At 36.0% G+C, this 20465-nt stretch overlaps 1 protein-coding gene across 12 annotated transcripts in view; it reads left to right on the top strand.

The window, feature by feature from the left end:
- The window catches only part of CELF4 (CUGBP Elav-like family member 4), an 865251-nt gene that overhangs the window by 707834 nt on the left and 136952 nt on the right, over window positions 1–20465 (top strand). For 8 of the 12 annotated variants that reach the window (XR_010090871.1, XM_063453837.1, XM_063453831.1 and 5 more), the window contains exon 4: window positions 19637–19765. Coding sequence is in view for 11 of the 12 variants with exons in the window: in XM_063453837.1 (XP_063309907.1) it covers window positions 19637–19765 (129 nt within the window). In the remaining variant the exon portion in view is untranslated. The remainder of the gene's footprint in view (window positions 1–19636; window positions 19766–20465) is intronic. The other 4 variants (XM_063453839.1, XM_063453833.1, XM_063453836.1 and 1 more) reach the window with 1 other exon arrangement.

Raw genomic sequence — 20465 nt, 5'->3', positions numbered from 1 at the left:
ATACATAACTTCTATTCAATAGATTTGTTCAACATAAACAAGTTGCCAGCTTTTGCCACGGAACATTGGCTTTCGGTTGAAATACATATTTTCTGGTACTGTGGCATGCGATGACCCCCATGATGTGTTCTGTTCCGAGATCCCCTCCAGCAAGAATCTTTTTGTGATTCATTGAATTTTTCCAGAATGCTCCCTTCTTATGGGTTTGACACCCTAAGGCTTTCCTCTAATTGAATTACAGGGTCTACATAAGCAGTTTGCGTTTCATACTGGGAAAATACAATGTGAGAATGATGACCTGCCCTCTGATACGAGTACACACACAAAGCCTATAATTCAATTACAAAGACCCTCCAGACACAATGTCCTCTTGTTAAAGTTAAAGTGGACATTTCAAATATTTCACCATATCTCACTTGGCTGTGTGATTATCACATTTTACCATAGGGCAAGGAGACTTACTGGGACGTGACTGTTGTTTCTTAAGACGCACGACCTGCTTGATATTCTTTTTTTTAAACATTTTACTAAATATAGTCATTTGTTGCACAATAAGATCTTCTGGGAAAAAACAACAGTGTTGTTTCTTGAGCGCTTATCGAAGTGTATAAAAAGTGGTAGCTGCGTGTGAGAACATACACAAAAAAGCAGTTTAATCTATAAATCATCAGGGAAAGGATTAGAGGGGTGAGAAAAACAATACTAAAGAAAAAATAATTATACAAACATACATTAGAAGACTTACAATAGTTCACGAACGACAAAGATATTTATCCCCCGATGCAATTTTAAATTTCCTCTTTTGTGCTGTTTGTTGTGTTTTTTATATCTGCAATCCAATGTCAGTTCTGCTCTAATTAAAAAGGATGAAGTTATGGATTATTAATGTCTACACAATCACAGTTTGTCACTGAATCCAGACGATGTATAATTGTTGCTTTTGTGGATCTTTTGTGATTTCATCCATCTCAAAATTGGCCAACAGTTTTTTCGTGGATTGTGAATCTAAAGAATATACTCTACAGGCGCTAAGGTTTTACCCAACCAGCCCCCATCATGTTAACAGCGTGAGCCTCTTAAAAACAGGCTCTGACTGTGAATGACGTCAGAAAAAAAGGTTATGTTAGCTTTTTTAATGAAAAGGCAAGTGAGGTAGTCTCACAATTAAAAAAAAACAAAAACACACACACAAAAAATAGAATTGATTGTTTCTTTAAAAATGCCATAATTACCAAGGACAGAAATACTTTGTTAATATTGCTGTATAATATTTACTGTGTTTTCTGGTAAAATGTCAGTACTGGCTATTTTAGGCACTGCTCTGCAAGAGGCTTCTACCTTTTTTTTTAGCAAACAAAGGGTTAGTGTTCTCATATCTCTAAAAGGGAGCAATGAGTGATTCTGCAGAAAAGATTATATTACCATAATCAAATCCTGTGCTGGGGCCTATAATGCGTTCCGACAGAGCGTGTAACCGATATCTTGCTCGGTTTCAGATAGAATTCTGCCATTCTATGCCAGGAACAAGCTTGGCACGGCCTGTTGTGTGACAATGGTTCTGTGCCTCAGGGTCTTTGCAACAGCCCATTCACCAGAGGGGAATATTCAGGTGCTTCTGAGCAGTGCATGTACTAGCACACAGAATGACCCATTGTGCTGGATTAAATATGTCACACTATAGTAAAATTAGGCATTTTATATACTTTCTCTCACTTTGTAAAGCAATCAGGGCATCGGAAGAGGAGAGCAAATATTGCAAATTCCAATGATATAGATCCTGAATGATGGGACATATTTATTCAGTGAACTGTCTCCCTCTGTGTATCGTAGCAAATGGTATTCTGGGACTAGCATTGTGTTTGCCCTAGCTAAGTTATTAAACCGCATTTCCAATTAAAGACAGGTTTTTCATTCTGCCCATAAAGAAACATTGATTGTGACAGCAGACAATTGGCCCACCTAATCTGCCCATAATGAAAACTCAAACAGATGTTTGTTATTTGATCTTCACTGTAGCCTTATACACATCCCAAGTATTCTTACCCTTTACTGTAAGGCTATTCCAGGTATTTACCAACCTTTCTCTAAATGCAGTTTCTTTACTTTATGACTCAGTCTTCTATCCTCTGACTTTAAATTACTTCACATCCCCTCCAAGGTAGATATATCAAGATGATAAAATATGTCTTGATATGTTTGCTTGCCAATACCTGTCTCTGTAAGATGGTGCCTGTTATTTAATAAATTATGAAACTTGACATGATGATCATGGTTATGGCAAAACGAAATGTAAGCAATCTTTAAGTCATAATTTGTACATAATTTAGCCCATAAAATCCTCTAACCCTCGTGGTAGGGCTTATATTATGAGCATCCCTTGAAAATAAGCTACGACTTATTTTAGGGGGATGTCTTATTTTCAGGGAAACAGAGAAGCAATAGGAACAGACACAAAAAATATTTTCACATTGTGGGAGAATTTTCCGAAGCTACATTTTCATAGGATTACTGACAAATACTCACAAGCAGGATAAATGGCCATCTCTGTGTAACTAGTTTGGAAAACCAACTGTATGTGATAAAAATTAAATTTCTGCTTCTGCACTATGATGTATAATCATTAAAGCAAACTTACAGGATTAATGTGTTAAACAAGTCACTATTATAGAAATAGCACCAGTTCCAAATCTCATTGGAATCCAGAAGGCAAATCAATTCTGGAACTATATCAAATTGCTAGTTAACTGTGTTCAGATCTCAAACCAGATGCTATTACCAAAGCAACAACCCAATACTACAACTCAGCTTGCCCCCAGTTCAAACACACATCATATCCAAATACACAGTACCTATTCTCTTTTATTCTCTTTTGTCACCGAGGTCTTTAGGCAGTGCTAGGATTTGTATATTTTAGTACATTTGCACACAGGACTTTCTCTGGAGCATGTTAGTGTGTCTACAGTCCACACGAAAACTCAATGATTTATAGGTCTTGTATTTCCAACTCCTCTATTGTGTCTTACAATGAGTATTAAGCAGATGAAAGGAGGACAGAATATAAAATCTTAAAATTTGGAAAAACTGAAATTGTATCACCTCAAAGAGTGCAGTTGTAGATATACTTTATAGATACTGACTAGCGTGGAGATCCACCAAAATATCGCCAGGTGTTTGCAACGACAAACCTAGGTCTACATGGAGGGACTAAGGGTCCTTTCCAGCTCTGTATGTTTACCACAAAGGAGTCCCAAAAACCCTCAATAGCACTGACTGTGGGAGTGGGAAAATTCCAGACATACTATGTTCCACAAGCAAAGGCATCCTCGGTGTTGCCGACCATAGCACCTTTTTGTGGGGCAAGTCAGACAGGCTTTGGGATTCTGGCTTCAGTGGCAGGACATGGCATATAATTGACAAAGATGTCTGGAGATGCTTTTCTATCTCCTAGTTTTTGTTTTATACATCCTGACAATAAAAAAATATATATATTCTTTATATGTGATTTGGATTGTGTACATTCCTATTTGTGTTATTTGTATGTATGTATATATATATTACTTTTTTCTTTTAATGGCTTATTTTATCATGCTGTTTTGGAGCCTGTGGAGTTTGGTAAATAGCCTAGCGAAGGACCCTTTGTAGTTTTGCTGCGCACAGCTTGCTGCTTTCAAAGCGATTCGCTATTACTACAAAGAAAACACATGACCAGTGCAGCCTTGTAAACCCTTAAGCCTTGTGCCATAGCATTGAGAGACAAAGAGAAAAAAATATAGATTTGACTGCCTATTAATTTAAATCAGAGCCCCAGAAGAAGCCGATGAACTGTAATTTATGAGCTGTCAAAGCCTGAAAAATTCCTTTTGACACTTTGTACTTTCAGATATTACAGGCTTTCCTGCGGGGTGATAGAGAAATTCTACAAGGACTCTGGAACTTCGCAATACAAAGCCAAACGCAGAGAGCTAAGGGAGGAGCCGTAATTATGTTTTCAGTTTAGAACCTTCTATTTTCGCCATTTAATCATTTCACCTGCTCACCTAACTCCCTATCAATTTGAGGGTCAGGGGTCACCCAGTCTTTACAATTCCTTCTCTCGACTCCAGAACAATAGAGACAGAAAATTTAAAGCTTTATTTACGGACTCTGATCGCTGAAAGCAAGGATTGGTATTTGCTGCCGACTGAATCTAGTTCTGTACAATACAGTACACAGAAACGTCTTAGGCTTTCTTAACACCTTCACTGCCAAGCAACATTGCAATATTGAATATTTAAACTGGTTACCTGTGAGCAATATATTTTGTAGAGACATACGGTATGAGTGTATTTGTAATAGTTTTACACAAAAAAAAATTCTGCATAAATGTATGGAATTCCTATTTATTTCTATTTATTAAAGGGGTGTCCTTTCTTGGTTCTTTGGCTTTTTGACTGCAATTCCTTAAAATATTTGCAAGCTGGAGAGCAAAAGTAAAGAAAAAAAAAACATATATTTTATTTTTTATTCCATCTGTGAATTATTTTTACATATCATTTGGTGGACCTGCTATGATATAAACTAGTTTCATGAAGATTTAAAGGGATAGATAATATAGTGCTAGGAATACAAAGTTGTATTCTTAGCACTATAGCTCCCTCTGCCCCCCTCCACACCCTTCCCCACACTGTAAGGGTTAAAAATCCTTACTGTACTTCCCTGATTTCAGCACCAATGTCCCCTCGGCACTGGGTCGGTGCTCCACCTCCTCTGACGTCACCCGATGGGGGGATGCAAGCATATTAGGCCCTCCCCATAGGAAAGCATTGCTGCAATGCTTTCCTAGGGGAATTTTACTGATGCGGGAAGTCCTAATTCAGAGCGTGAGGTTAGCCTCAAAAGACACCTTGCAAGAAAAAGTACTTCTAGTGGCTGTCTGATTGAGGCTCCACTAGAGGCAGTCTTAGCTCTGCAAGGTAATTATTGCAATTTCTCAGAAACTACAATAATTAACATTGCAGGGTTAAGGGGACAGGGACATTGCGCCCGGACCACTTCAATGAGATTAAGTGGTCTGGGTGCCTATAGTGTCCCTTTAACATGCATCTGAGGTTTTTTTTTATAATTTCTTATAGATCCATGTAAATGATGATAGAAAACACAGAAGAGGCATACTAATAGACATTGCTCCACAATTTACTATACATTTAAATATTTTAAAGATTGTGTATATCCTATTTTGTATCTAGTGTGCTAAAATAAGTTAAATAAACTCTGACTTTCCTGCAAATGACTTGTCAAAATCCCTTTGTTAATTCAAATCATGGTCCGTGTTGCTACAGTCAAATTACTCTGTCTAACCACTATACAGGAATGTGAGCTGGATATAATATCACTTTTGCTAAAAATAAAGATGATGAAAAAAGAGGGCTACGGTTTTGATGACAAGAGTTTCCAAAGCAGCTAATGCTCTTTTATATTTGTGAAAAACGTTTCAAATTGTTTGTGTCTAATTATTTAAAGGGGCAGTGCAGCGCAAACCCCAAACAAAATACACACGGCTCATTTTGGTCTTGTATTTAGAAGCTAAGAACTAAAAAAAAAAAAAAGATTTATTTCCCCAGTAAAGTATAGCAACTTTACATTAAAACATGGATTTTGAATGACTCAATTTTAACATCACAAACTAAGCAGAGATTTCAAAGACATATTTCAGAGACAATTAGATGAGGTAAAGTGTACACAAAACCTGCTTACTGATAACTAAGTTCTATGTTTTCATATCTAGACTCGTAAATGAAGTACAAACGATATGTATCGGCATAAGTACCAGCCATGTATGTGTGTAGTATGTATGGATTAACCCAATAAGGACACGTGCCGAAAATATTCCGTCACAATTCCCTTTTTTTCCCAGAAGTTGTGTCCTTAAGCGGTTAGAGGTATGCTATGTGCCAAAAAAGGCCATTTTCATGAGTAATATAATTGCCAGTTAGAAAAATAAGTCTTATTTCTACCTTATATATAAAAAGAAATACTAATAACAAAGGACATTTAATATGTAAATCATTCCTATACATTGGGATATCCAAATGCCTGTCAGGTGCTTAGGTTTCCATAAAATTGAAATAGATACCTGATATTTGGTTCCAGCCATTCCTCAGGGCATCGCTTCACCAAACCACGTAGAATTTTACTCAGTAGGTCATGACCTGCTACACTTCACCTGTACATTCTAAGATCCATTCTAGAATGCTTTCATGGCAGGTTAGGGACTGATATGGACAGCAATGTTAAATAGCCTGCTTGTCACCTGTGTTTTTTTTCTTGTCCATTTTATATACAGTGAATCATAGTCAACTTCAATAGCAATTCTATCTTATCTGCTGTCAAGATCTCCATATCCAGATTAAAAAACAGTGGCTTGGGGCACAGTTTGAGATTATCCAGGGCACTGGAAAAACAATCTATTTTTCAAGAGGATCATAAACCAAATTAGTTCTGATGATTTACTATCCTATCTTATCCTCTGCTGCATATAATACACCCTTGCCTGGCACTCAGAGGGTTAGAGCAGTCTTAGAAGTTCTTTGATCATCATATGAGTGTTACATTGGAAAGCAATAAGATACTTCACCGAAGGGGGTGCATGGCTCATTTACATCAGCCTCAGGGGTGCTGTAAGGTACCAAGAGCTTTACCGAGGACTACTGAGCAACTTTAGAAAAAAACTCAAGAACTGTTTTTAATGATTCATTTCATCTCAAGCCCCGCAGTGCCCTATTCCTTCTATTATACTATAAGAAACAGCCACAAACACAAAAAAACAGCTCGGCCAGAGCAGTTAGACACATTGCTTTGTGCAGGGATTTAGCGGTGATCTAGTCACTCTTTTCTTTTAATGAACTGTCTTGTATGGTATTTTTATGTTGGCATTTCAGGTTTCTATACATTTTTAACTAATGTATGTGTAAAGTTTGCAGAGTCACATGTTTCTTTAACACAGCATAGTGGGGAGAATTACCAGTGTTCTGAAAAGTGTTTCATATTTGTTCTTTGGTGATAGGTATCAAGTTGTCCTTAAAATAGTGTACAAACTGTCTACATTACTCTGCATAAATTCTAAAAAAAATGTTTTAAGAATTGTAAAAAAGATTGGTAAGTATTTTGCTTTTCTGGAAAAGTGGCATACGGGGTCTAGCTGGAAAAAGTCCAGCCATTGTTAATATAACAAGAACAGTTTTGCGCGATATCGATGTAACCCAGAAGCCAATGAGAGAGGAATGGAATGTGCATGTGTGAACAATGACGACTTCACTGTACTAGTCAGTGAGGGCGCTGGACGCCGTTGAGTGAGCATTTGTACTCTGTGGCTGTCACTTTCAAAATGACTGAGTAGAGCAATGAATCTGCATAAAATTTTGCATTAAGTTTGAACATTCCTTCGCAGACACTATTCAGATGTGTCAGAAGGGTTTGGAGATGATGCTATGAGTGCAACTCAAATAAAAGTGTGTCACACGCTTCAAAGATGGTCAAGAATCTGTTGAAAGTATTGGCGCCCTACAGCTTCTGGCATTTCCCAAAATTAAAATCACCTTTGAAAGGGAAGAGATTTCAGACCGTCGATGAGATTCAGGTAAATACAACGAGGCAGCTGATGGCGATTCCAACAAAGGATTTTGCAGAGTACTGGGAGTACAAGAGATGCTGGGAAAACTGTGTGAGATCCAAGGTACCTACTTTAAGGGGACTGAGGCATCACTGCCCTATGTGTAATGTTTCTTGTATCTTGGATCTTCTTCAATAAATGTATCTATTTTTCATATTACATGACTGGATACTTTTCAGACCGACCTAGTACGTTTAAAAATGTCACTTAGGGCTTATACGGAGCAACATATAAAAAAATTACAAATGTAATAAATTGAGCAAAAAAAAACAAAAGAGGCACAAAGCTAACTGTGATTGGATTTTCTCAGTGTGTTTTCTACCTGCAAGATGCCGGTAGGTATCTTAGCACTTTGGAGGTTATGGAGAAGTGACAACCTAACTTTAAATAAGTAAACAAGGTATAATTTATTAGAATTAGTCATTTGTATTAGGCTAAATTGTAATTCATCTAAATTTAAGCCGACTGGTGGTTCATCCAAATTCTGTATCTCTAGCTCCATTTGGTCACATAATGATTTATATGAAGTTGTTATGGTGCCTTGAGTATCTCATTAAGTCATGCAAGTTGAGATGTGGGGCCTCCGTGTATCGGATTTCAGCAAATCCCACAGAAGCTCAATCGGATTGCTTAATCTCTTAACCTGTCAATGTATATATTATGAAAGCTTATGGCCTCCCAGAATAACCTCTACCTCACATACCTGTCTCTTGCTCTCCCCTAAAGGGCAGCACTCTGCTCTCTCCTCCTGCTCTGCTTCACTCCCACCTATTTAATTGCTATCTTCTGTCCTATTGTGTTTTATACCCCACCTCCTATAGACTGTAAGCTCGTTTGAACAGAATCCTCTTTTACCTATCGTTCCTTTAAGTTTTTCGTTATTGTCTTATTTATAGTTAAATCTCCCCCTCTTATAATATTGTAAAGCGCTACGGAATCTGTTGGCGCTATTCAAATGGCAATAATAAATAAATATGTACTACTCACTACCACGTATAACATGGTGGTCCATTGGTAATAGTATGCTATGAGAAACAGTACTTTTTGCATCCCCATCAAGGAGGTGTTACTTCCTCCATTCCTCATCTACTGCAATGCTCCTCATAGAGTATAGCGGCCCCTTGAGGCGTGTTTAATTCTTCAAGGTAAAAATGAAAATCCAGCGCACTCACTTACTACTACTAGTAAACAGTTATTTTAGTGCTGAACAATTTTGTTGGTTTTATTAAAAACACCTTATCTAGGCAAGAAATAATGGGGGTTTAGTTACAATATATTATAATATATTGCATAAGCCTGCCACAACGCCAGTGTACCCCATCTTTGGCAGGTCCTACTCTGTCTGCTAAATGAGCTACTCACTTGGGGAAATCCTTCCATCTTGAGTTCTCTGCAGTGCAAGGCTAAATAGGGTCCTGAGATGAGGCACCTGTAACAGGGAGGGGTGCAAAACCAAGGAGCTGGCTAGACTCCTAAATATATATGGGAAAACAAGGGGCTGGCTGCACTCACCTAAACATGCCTAAATGGGGTGCTGCTGGGGGCCAATAAGTACAGTAAAAATAGAAATCACTTATCAACTAAACAGCTACTCTGATGCTGACAGATTTGACTAGTTTTATTAAAAACACCTGATCTAGGCAAAAAATAATGGGGGTTTAGTTACAGTATATTATCATATATTGCATAAGCCTGCCACAAGGTAAACCACAATGTTTTAACTTGATGGGTTAAACATGCAGGGCCACTGCACCCGGACTACTTTAATGAGATTAAATGGTCTGGGTGACTTTAAGGTTTAACAATATGGAGAAAGCATTGCTTTATTTGCTAATGCCAGAATATTATGTTGGCTACACCTTTAAAGCTTCTCATCTCTTTCTTTTTGGAAACAATGTTTCAATAAAAGAGGATAACTCCTATTGTACAGTAGCGACATTGCCTAAAACGGTATTTAATAATGTTTGTTACATTGCGTTCAAGCCTGGCTCATAAAATGGGTCAATACATAACTGTAGCAATCTCACATCTCCACGGTGTGACCACGCTCATTTCTGCATGTGATTTTCGTCATTGTGAAAACTACCTGGGGATAGCTTAAAATTGTGTTAAGCTATACATGATCATGCATCGACACAATAATATAAAGAAAGCTATATTTCTCTAGAGCTAACAGCTTGCGGGTTGAAGAGCCTTAGATGAAATCTCATAGTGTAGCTTAATCTAATGCTACACTGGGGTCTCCTGAAATCTGTGATTGGATGAACAAATCTTCCTTTATCATCAGCATTGACAGCCTGTGAATTAACATGACAGGAGAGATAGCTGTATCTAGTTACATTTTTACAACTATTCTACAGGCAGGGGGAAAGAAAGATTTTCAAATACAGTAATTTCAGGATAGAAGTGGTGAATGCATGAGACCTAAAAGAGAAAATTTAAATGCTCTCAGTAAAAATAAATGTTAATTTAAATTAATATGGATAATATATAGCAGTCACCTGGTGTCAAATCCTTCAATAACAATTATTTTGTCCACACACATTGTGCCATTATGTAAGACACATTACCCTGTTTTAAACTGGTCACTTCATATTTTACTTTGTTATTTAGAACACACAAGTTTGTAATTTACACCAAGTTTATCCCCTAGGCTCCTTTTTATATATATGACCGCTTCTTTCTGCTCTCTCTTTCATGAATACTTCTTAACTTAGTTTTCTAGTTCATCCGTCTTTTCCGCATACTATGGTTCAGCTTCTGTTGCCCAAGCAAAATAAAATAAAAATACACAGTTAAGTAGTTAATGAACAAACAAGGAAGTAACAGGATTGGTTGCCTGATTGACAGGCAAGGGGGTGTAACAAGGGGAGAAATATTGATTGCTATTTAATCCTGCACTTTTTGTAAAATGAAAACAAAAGAAAGCTGAAATGCTTTAGGGGTCTGAAATATTAGAACCAGCGAGAGCTGGTCTAACTGCTCAACAACTATTTGACACTGTAGTGGGGCACAGCGCAAGGGGCTTGCTGCTACCATAGCCACTGCAGATAGCTATAGTGGTTATGGTGCTTAGAGTGTCCCTTTAACCCTTTAAGGACCAAGCTTCTGGAATAAAAAGGAATCATGACATGTCACACATGTCATGTGTCCTTAAGGGGTTAAATCTTGGTATTAAATCTTGTATAAAAATAAAAAATATATAAATATTCATTTATAATGATTTCTATGTTAGTGGATATATATATATTTATATATATATATATATATATATATATATATAGATTTATATATATATATATATATATATATATATATAAATCTATATATATATATATATATATATATATATATATATATATAAAAAAGATAATGGTGTGCTGGTAAATTAGACATTCATAGTGTTCTCAGTCTGTTTCTTCCATTTAAAAAAAGAAAAAGAAATGGAATTTTTAAGCAAAGCATAGAAAGGATTAACAGCTGGCAGGTCTTCGGGTCTTTGTACTTTTGGGTGAATCCCATTTAATCACAGAATTTAATATTAAGCTAGGTCTCGCTTTGTCACCAGCCGGCATTCTAAATTCTACTGGTATGAATGCAGAAGGGCGAGAGAGAGGGCGGGTAACATAGATTGAGTGAATTGTGAGCAACAGTTTCAATTACCCTTTCTGAAATCTTAAAAAAAAAAAAACTTTTAATTTGCGGAGGAAAGTCATCAGGGCACCTGCTAGGCAAAATCTATTTTACACTGGGATTTTAGCAAACATATGCAATTATGTATACCTATTTCTTTTTAGTATGTGTTTGCTATATACTTTGAAATAGCTTTTAGCTACCTATATTAATATACAGATCTTTCAGCTGCATATTATTTATTTATTTATTTATAAAATATCTTACCAGGATGGATAAATTGAGATTTCTCTCATTTTCAAGTATGTCCTGGGTCCACAAAACATTTCATTGTTCCAAGTAATACTGTGTGAGATCAGTCTTATAGTCCCAAGTAATATTGTGTGAGATCAGTCTTATAATTCCAAGTAACACTGTGTGAGACCAGTCTTATAGTTCCAAGTAACACTGTGTGAGACCAGTCTTATAGTCCCAAGTAACACTGTGTGAGACCAGTCTTATAGTCCCAAGTAACACTGTGTGAGATCAGGCTTATAGTCCCAAGTAATATTTTGTGAGATCAGTCTTATAGTTCCAAGTAATAGTGTGTGAGATCAGTCTTATAGTCCCAAGTAATTCTATGTGAGATCAGTCTTATAATTCCAAGTAACACTGTGTGAGACCAGTCTTATAGTCCCAAGTAATACTGTGTGAGATCAGTCTTATAATTTCAAGTAACACTGTGTGAGATCAGTCTTATAGTTCCAAGTTAGAGTGTGTGAGATCAGGCTTATAGTTCCAGCTAATATTGTGTGAGATCAGGCTTATAGTTCCAGCTAATATTGTGTGAGATCAATCTTATAGTTCCAAGTAATACTATGTGAGACCAGTCTTATAATTCCAAGTAACACTGTGTGAGACCAGTCTTATAGTCCCAAGTAACACTGTGTGAGACCAGTCTTATAGTTCCAAGTAACACTGTGTGAGATCAGGCTTATAGTCCCAAGTAATATTGTGTGAGATCAGTCTTATAGTCCCAAGTAACACTGTGTGAGACCAGTCTTATAGTCCCAAGTAACACTGTGTGACACCAGTCTTATAGTCCCAAGTAATACTATGTGAGATCAGTCTCATAATTCCAAGTAATATTGTGTGAGATCAGTCTTATAGTTCCAGCTAATATTGTGTGAGATCAGACTTATAGTTCCAAGTAATACTGTGTGAGACCAGTCTTATACTCCCAAGTAATAGTGTGTGAGATCAGTCTTATAGTTCCAAGTAATAGTGTGTGAGATCAGGCTTATAGTTCCAGCTAATATTGTGTGAGATCAGTCTTATAATTCCAAGTAACACTGTGTGAGTCCAGTCTTATAGTCCCAAGTAATACTGTGTGAGATCATTCTTATAATTCCAAGTAACACTGTGTGAAATCAGTCTTATAATTCCAAGTAATATTGTGTGAGATCAGTCTTATAATTCCAAGTAATATTGTGTGACATCATGCTTTAGTTCCAGGTAATATTGTGTGATATCCTGCTTTAGTTCCAGGTAATATTGTGTGACATCATGCTTTAGTTCCAAGTAATGTTGTGTGACATCATGCTTTAGTTCCAAGTAATATTGTGTGACATCATGCTTTAGTTCCAGTTAATGGTGTGTGACATCATGCTTTAGTTCCAAGTAATATTGTGTGACATCATGCTTTAGTTCCAAGTAATGTTGTGTGACATCATGCTTTAGTTCCAAGTAATGTTGTGTGACATTATGCTTTAGTTCCAAGTAATATTGTGTGACATCATGCTTTAGTTCCAGTAAATGTTGTGTGACATCATGCTTTAGTTCCAAGTAATGTTGTGTGACATCATGCTTTAGTTCCAAGTAATGTTGTGTGACATTATGCTTTAGTTCCAAGTAATATTGTGTGACATCATGCTTTAGTTCCAGTAAATGTTGTGTGACATCATGCTTTAGTTCCAAGTAATATTGTATGACATCATGCTTTAGTTCCAGGTAATATTGTGTGAGATCAGACATATAGTTCCAAGTAACACTGTGTGAAATCAGGCTTATATTTCCAGTAATATTGTGTGAGATCAGACTTATAATTCCAAGTAATATTGTGTGAGATCAGGTTTCTAGTTCCAAGTAATATTGTGTGAGATCAGGCTTATTTTTCCAAGTAATATTGTTTGAAATCAGTCTTTGAGTTCCAAGTAATATTGTGTGAGATCAGGCGTATAATTCCAAGTAATATTGTGTGACATCATGGTTTAGTTCCAGGTAATATTGTGTGACATCATGCTTTAGTTCCAAGTAATATTGTGTGACATCATGCTTTAGTTCCAGGTAATATTGTGTGACATCATGCTTTAGTTCCAAGTAATGTTGTGTGACATCATACTTTAGTTCCAAGTAATATTGTGTGACATCATGCTTTAGTTCCAGGTAATATTGTGTGACATCATGCTTTAGTTCCAAGTAATGTTGTGTGACATCATAATTTAGTTCCAAGTAATATTGTGTGACATCATGCTTTAGTTCCAGGTAATATTGTGTGACATCATGCTTTAGTTCCAAGTAATGTTGTGTGACATTATGCTTTAGTTCCAAGTAATATTGTGTGACATCATGCTTTAGTTCCAAGTAATATTGTGTGACATCATGCTTTAGTTCCAGGTAATATTGTGTGACATCATGCTTTAGTTCCAAGTAATGTTGTGTGACATCATACTTTAGTTCGAAGTAATATTGTGTGACATCATGCTTTAGTTCCAGGTAATATTGTGTGACATCATGCTTTTGTTCCAAGTAATGTTGTGTGACATCATAATTTAGTTCCAAGTAATATTGTGTGACATCATGCTTTAGTTCCAGGTAATATTGTGTGACATCATGCTTTAGTTCCAAGTAATGTTGTGTGACATCATGCTTTAGTTCCAAGTAATATTGTGTGACATCATGCTTTAGTTCCAAGTAATATTGTGTGACATCATGCTTTAGTTCCAGGTAATATTGTGTGACAACATGCTTTAGTTCCAGGTAATGTTGTGTGACATTATGCTTTAGTTCCAAGTAATATTGTGTTACATCATGCTTTAGTTCCAGATAATATTGTGTGAGATCAGACATATAGTTCCAAGTAACACTGTGTGAAATCAGGCTTATATTTCCAGTAATATCGTGTGAGATCAGACTTATAATTCCAAGTAATATTGTGTGAGATCAGGTTTATAGTTCCAAGTAATATTATGTAAGATCAGTCTTATTTTTCCAAGTAATATTGTTTAAAATCAGTCTTATAGTTCCACGTAATATTGTGTGACATCATGCTTTAGTTCCAAGTAATGTCGTGTGACATCATGCCTTAGTTCCAAGTAATATTGTGTGACATCATGCTTTAGTTCCAGGTAATATTGTGTGACATCATGCTTTAGTCCCAAGTAACACTGTGTGAGACCAGTCTTATAGTCCCAAGTAACACTGTGTGAGACCAGTCTCATAGTCCCAAGTAATACTATGTGACATCAGTCTAATAATTCCAAGTAATATTGTGTGAGATCAATCTTATAGTTCCAGCTAATATTGTGTGAGATCAGACTTATAGTCCCAAGTAACACTGTGTGAGACCAGTCTTATAGTTCCAAGTAATAGTGTGTGAGATCAGGCTTATAGTTCCAGCTAATATTGTGTGAGATCAATCTTATAGTTCCAAGTAATATTGTGTGAGAACAGTCTTAATGTCCCAAGTAATACTATGTGATATCAGTCTTATAGTCCCAAGTAACACTGTGTGAGATCAGTCTTATAATTCCAAGTAACACTGTGTGAGACCAGTCTTATAGTCCCAAGTAATACTGTGTGAGATCAGTCTTATAATTCCAAGTAACACTGTGTGAGATCAGTCTTATAGTCCCAAGTAATACTGTGAGAGATCAGGCGTATAATTCCAAGTAATATTGTGTGACATCGTGCTTTAGTTCCAAGTAATATTGTGTTACATCATGCTTTAGTTCCAGGTAATATTGTGTGACATCATGCTTTAGTTCCAAGTAATATTGTATGACATCATGCTTTAGTTCCAGGTAATGTTGTGTGACATCATGCTTTAGTTCCAAGTAATGCTGTGTGACATTATGCTTTAGTTCCAGGTAATATTGTGTGACAACATGCTTTAGTTCCAAGTAATATTTTGTGACATCATGCTTTAGTTCCAGGTAATATTGTGTGACATCATGCTTTAGTTCCAAGTAATATTGTGTGACATCATGCTTTAGTTCCAAGTAATATTGTAAGGCATCATTTTTTAGTTCCAAGTAATGTTTTGTGACATCATGCTTTAGTTCCAAGTAATGTTGTGTGACATCATGCTTTAGTTCCAAGTAATATTGTGTGACATCATGCTTTAGTTCCAAGTAATATTGTGTGACATAATGCTTTAGTTCCAAGTAATATTGTGTGAGATCATGCTTTAGTTCTAAGTAATGTCGTGTGACATTATGCTTTAGTTCCAAGTAATATTGTGTGACATCATGCTTTAGTTCCAAGTAATATTGTGTGACATCATGCTTTAGTTCCAAGTAATGTCATGTGACATCATGCTTTAGTTCCAAGTAATATTGTGTGACATAATGCTTTAGTTCCAAGTAATATTGTGTGAGATCATGCTTTAGTTCCAAGTAATGTCGTGTGACATCATGCTTTAGTTCCAAGTAATATTGTGTGACATCATGCTTTAGTTCCAAGTAATATTGTGTGACATCATGCTTTAGTTCCAAGTAATATTGTGTGACATCATGCTTTAGTTCCAAGTAATATTGTGTGACATCATGCTTTAGTTCCAAGTAATATTGTGTGACATCATGCTTTAGTTCCAAGTAATATTGTGTGACATCATGCTTTAGTTCCAAGTAATATTGTGTGAGATCATGCTTTAGTTCCAAGTAATATTGTGTGACATCATGCTTTAGTTTCAAGTAATATTGTGTGACATCATGCTTTAGTTCCAAGTAATATTGTGTGACATCATGCTTTAGTTCCAAGTAATATTGTGTGACATCATGCTTTAGTTCCAAGTAATGTCGTGTGACATCATGCTTTAGTTCCAAGTAATATTGTGTGACATCATGCTTTAGTTCCAAGTAATATTGTGTGACATCATGCTTTAGTTCCAAGTAATATTGTGTGACATCATGCTTTAGTTCCAAGTAATATTGTGTGACATCATGCTTTAGTTCCAAGTTATATTGTGTGAGATCATGCTTTAGTTCCAAGTAATATTGTGTGACATCATGCTTTAGTTCCAAGTAATATTGTGTGACATCATGCTTTAGTTCCAAGTAATATTGTGTGAGATCATGCTTTAGTTCCAAGTAATATTGTGTGACATCATGCTTTAGTTCCAAGTAATATTGCGTGACATTATGCTTTAGTTCCAAGTAATATTGTGTGACATCATGCTTTAGTTCCAAGTAATATTGTGTGACATCATGCTTTAGTTCCAAGTAATATTGTGTGAGATCATGCTTTAGTTCCAAGTAATGTTGTGTGACATCATGCTTTAGTTCCAAGTAATATTGTGTGACATCATGCTTTAGTTCCAAGTAATATTGTGTGACATCATGCTTTAGTTCCAAGTAATATTGTGTGAGATCATGCTTTAGTTCCAAGTAATATTGTTTGAGATCATGCTTTAGTTCCAAGTAATATTGTGTGACATCATGCTTTAGTTCCAAGTAATGTTGTGTGACATTATGCTTTAGTTCCAGGTAATATTGTGTGAGATCAGACTTATAATTCCAAGTAATATTGTGTGACATCATGCTTTAGTTCCAAGTAATATTGTGTGAGATCATGCTTTAGTTCCAAGTAATATTGTTTGAGATCATGCTTTAGTTCCAAGTAATATTGTGTGACATCATGCTTTAGTTCCAAGTAATGTTGTGTGACATTATGCTTTAGTTCCAGGTAATATTGTGTGAGATCAGACTTATAATTCCAAGTAATTTTGTGTGAGATCATCCTTATAGTTCCAAGTAATACTGTGGGAGATCAGGCTTATAGTTCCAAGTAATATTGTGTGAGATCACTCGTATAATTCCAAATAATAATGTGTGAGATCAGGCTTATATTTCCAAGTAATATAAACTAAGATCAAGCTTAGAGTTTCATACTGTAATACTGTGTAATCTCAGGAATGTGTCTCACATTTACAACAAGTTCCACAAAATACAAGTTTCAGTAATCAGAATGTGTCTGGCTCACAGTTCCAAGTAATAAAGATGAGAATGTGGATTAATTAGCATGGAATTATGCCTAATAATTCAATCAGAATTTTTTTATTGAATATTTTTCTTCATCTCTTAAACATATCTAGTCTGTTCTTTGTAGTCTATATTTGTCATTGTTAGGTATTCATATTGCAGCATTTGTGAATGCACATGTAGACCTCACCTTGTTGGCCAGCTTGGGAGCTGTTCCAAAAAAGGTGATCAGAATGTTGCAGAGTGCAAAGCAGAGTTACATTTGTAGCTGCAGTTTTATAGTTCTGAAGTTAATATTGTTTAATCCAATTACCTTTTTTTCATTAGAATCTATTCAGCTGGGTTGCGGTAGTTAAAATTTAAATTGTTTGACTTCCAGTGGATGTAAATCTTCAGCTAATTTAAACAGATACTGGGATGCCAGCCCCCAAATTTGGGTGTTAAAGGAGTTCTGTAGCTAAAAATGGCTTCATGGTGGGAATGAGGTGAGGACACTCAGAAGGCCTTTGATGACATTTTTGAGAACGCTGGTTCTGCACATTAATGAGGCTGTCTAAACATCAGTGGGTCTCATACACTCGTAACTTCCCATTAGCCAATGTGGACTACAATCTCCACAATTTGTAGACAGCTAAAATCAGGGCATGTTAGGAATAGAAGTCTGCAGTGGTTTTAGCAGAAGAGTTACTATTCTAAAACTCAACAGCTAATTACACTACTTAGAACACATTGCTAAATTACTGATAGCAAATGTTATATACTGCAAAGTACAAATCAGAAAGAATCCATCACCCAAGTACAGCTTTTATCATCCTGTCATTTCTACGCCTGCTCAACATGACTGCTGTCTGTTCTAAGAGGAAGCAATTAATGATTTGTTTTAGCTAATTGCAAATTAGTTAATTAGTGTCCCTATCTCCAGAAAATTGTCAGAAGGCTGAGTTCCACAATTCAGAAAAAAAAAACAAGGAATAGTATACTTTAGTTTGACCAAAGTGTCCATAGACATGCTTTAAAGGGGAGCTATCACTTATATTAAATTTACATAACCGAATAAAACGATTAACTATAATTTGTGATAAAAAATTTTTAATGAGATGCTCTATTTTTTTTTAATGGTAAACTTGATTTTCTTTTAAATTTACATTAAAGATGTAGCTTATTGCATTATAATCAAGATGATACAAGGCACAGTCAGGGCAAATGTTGCAAATGAAGAAAAAAAATATTATTATTATTTAATTCCTCCTCTTCTCTGTAAGCTCTCTCTTTGTTGACTGCCAAAAGCAAAGGACAAATGGTAGAACGATGATTGAGAGGGAGCTAAGATGGAAGCACCCAGTTTTAAGATTAAGAGGTGTAGATTTTGCTAATTATTTTTATTTTTTACTCCTCACACATTTATATTAGTGACATATAGAGATAAATAGTCATAGAGGGTGGAAAGTCCTACAATGGACAGGGCCAACATTCATGAGGCACACATTGAAGTGAAAACTGGCACATGGCTACAGGAGAGACACAGGTTGAGGTTATGCATCCGATAAGTTACCTACCTCACAAGAACCATTATTTATGACCACTGCATAATGTCAAAAGTGTCAGTATTACTGCTCTATAACATTCTAGTCCTACATTTTGAAAGTCACTGGTCAACTCATTGTTATTTAGACAATTCAATACTTTTATTATAATGTAAATTATCGTTTTATTTTTGATAACTTTGTTACCATAGAATTTACCATGGCATTTCAAGTGAAATTCACATTCTTCTCAGATTTGTTTCATTCATTTTTCTGTTCACCAATGGTGAGAGGCAATATTTCTTACACACACACACCAGGGTGCCCAAAATGTAGATCCCCGGATGTTTTAAAACTACAGTTTCCATGATTCTTTGCCATTCTTAAGCATTCTAAAGGCATGCAAAGCATCATGGCAGTAGCAGTGCCACAACATCTGGGGATCTACCTTTTGGGCACTCCTGGTGTTAATCATAATGTGGGTGGGTACTCTTCCCACGTTTCTGGGTGTTATTAAACTTTAATGTTGCTTTGCCATTGCCTCTGTTCTCGTGTTTCCAAAATATGGTAAGCATCTCTTAATTTTGTTCCAGAAGACAGAAAACTCTTCGTGGGCATGCTCAATAAGCAACAGTCAGAAGATGATGTCCGCCGACTATTTGAAGCCTTCGGAAACATTGAGGAATGTACAATTCTTCGAGGACCAGATGGGAACAGCAAAGGTATATGGCAATTTATTCACAGCAAGTTATTCATCTTCTTGTCAGTGCATCATGGGGACTTCAAAGATATTCATCTGTATAAAGGCAGAAAACTTGAAAGCCAGACATAATTTAAGTATCATTATGTGTGTATAAAATAGCATAATATGATAAATTAAAATACGGGCTCAAAAGTTATGTGGTCTACTTAGAATGGTAGGCTGATGCAAGTGGACTTCATTTTAGCCAAGAGCAGTGTAGAGAGGCACATGTGAATAACAAATATACAACTGACCTATTATATATTAAATAAATAAACAAACAAACAAATAATTAAGTAAATGCTAGAAAATGCACAGTTGCAGTTCATGTTTACTGATGGAGCTTGCATATATCTTTTCTGAGATTTTAAACTGTTGATATATATTGTGTTCTAGAAAAGATTCTATCACAGCAGAGCTCTGCGTGATAATTCTGCTTAATCCAGCTCTTTGTTGTAAAGGATAATTGTGAGTAAAAGTGTTAGATATTGCGCAATAGGGGAGTGGGTGACTGGGGTGGTTATGCTGTTAAGGTTGTTTTGGTGTGTGTATGTAAAAAAGGAAAGAAAAGTGAACAATACATATGAAATTGAGTGCCAGCATGTTTATTCCCTTTTACTCCTGGAATAAAGAGCAATACAAATAGCATAATGAATTATATTCTTAAGCATGTTAACAAA

Source organism: Pelobates fuscus, chromosome 5 (assembly GCF_036172605.1).
Source record: "Pelobates fuscus isolate aPelFus1 chromosome 5, aPelFus1.pri, whole genome shotgun sequence".
Taxonomy (NCBI): Eukaryota; Metazoa; Chordata; class Amphibia; order Anura; family Pelobatidae; genus Pelobates; species Pelobates fuscus.
The sequence above is the reverse complement of the archived record's forward strand: the minus strand, read 5'-3'. Positions and strand labels throughout refer to the sequence as shown.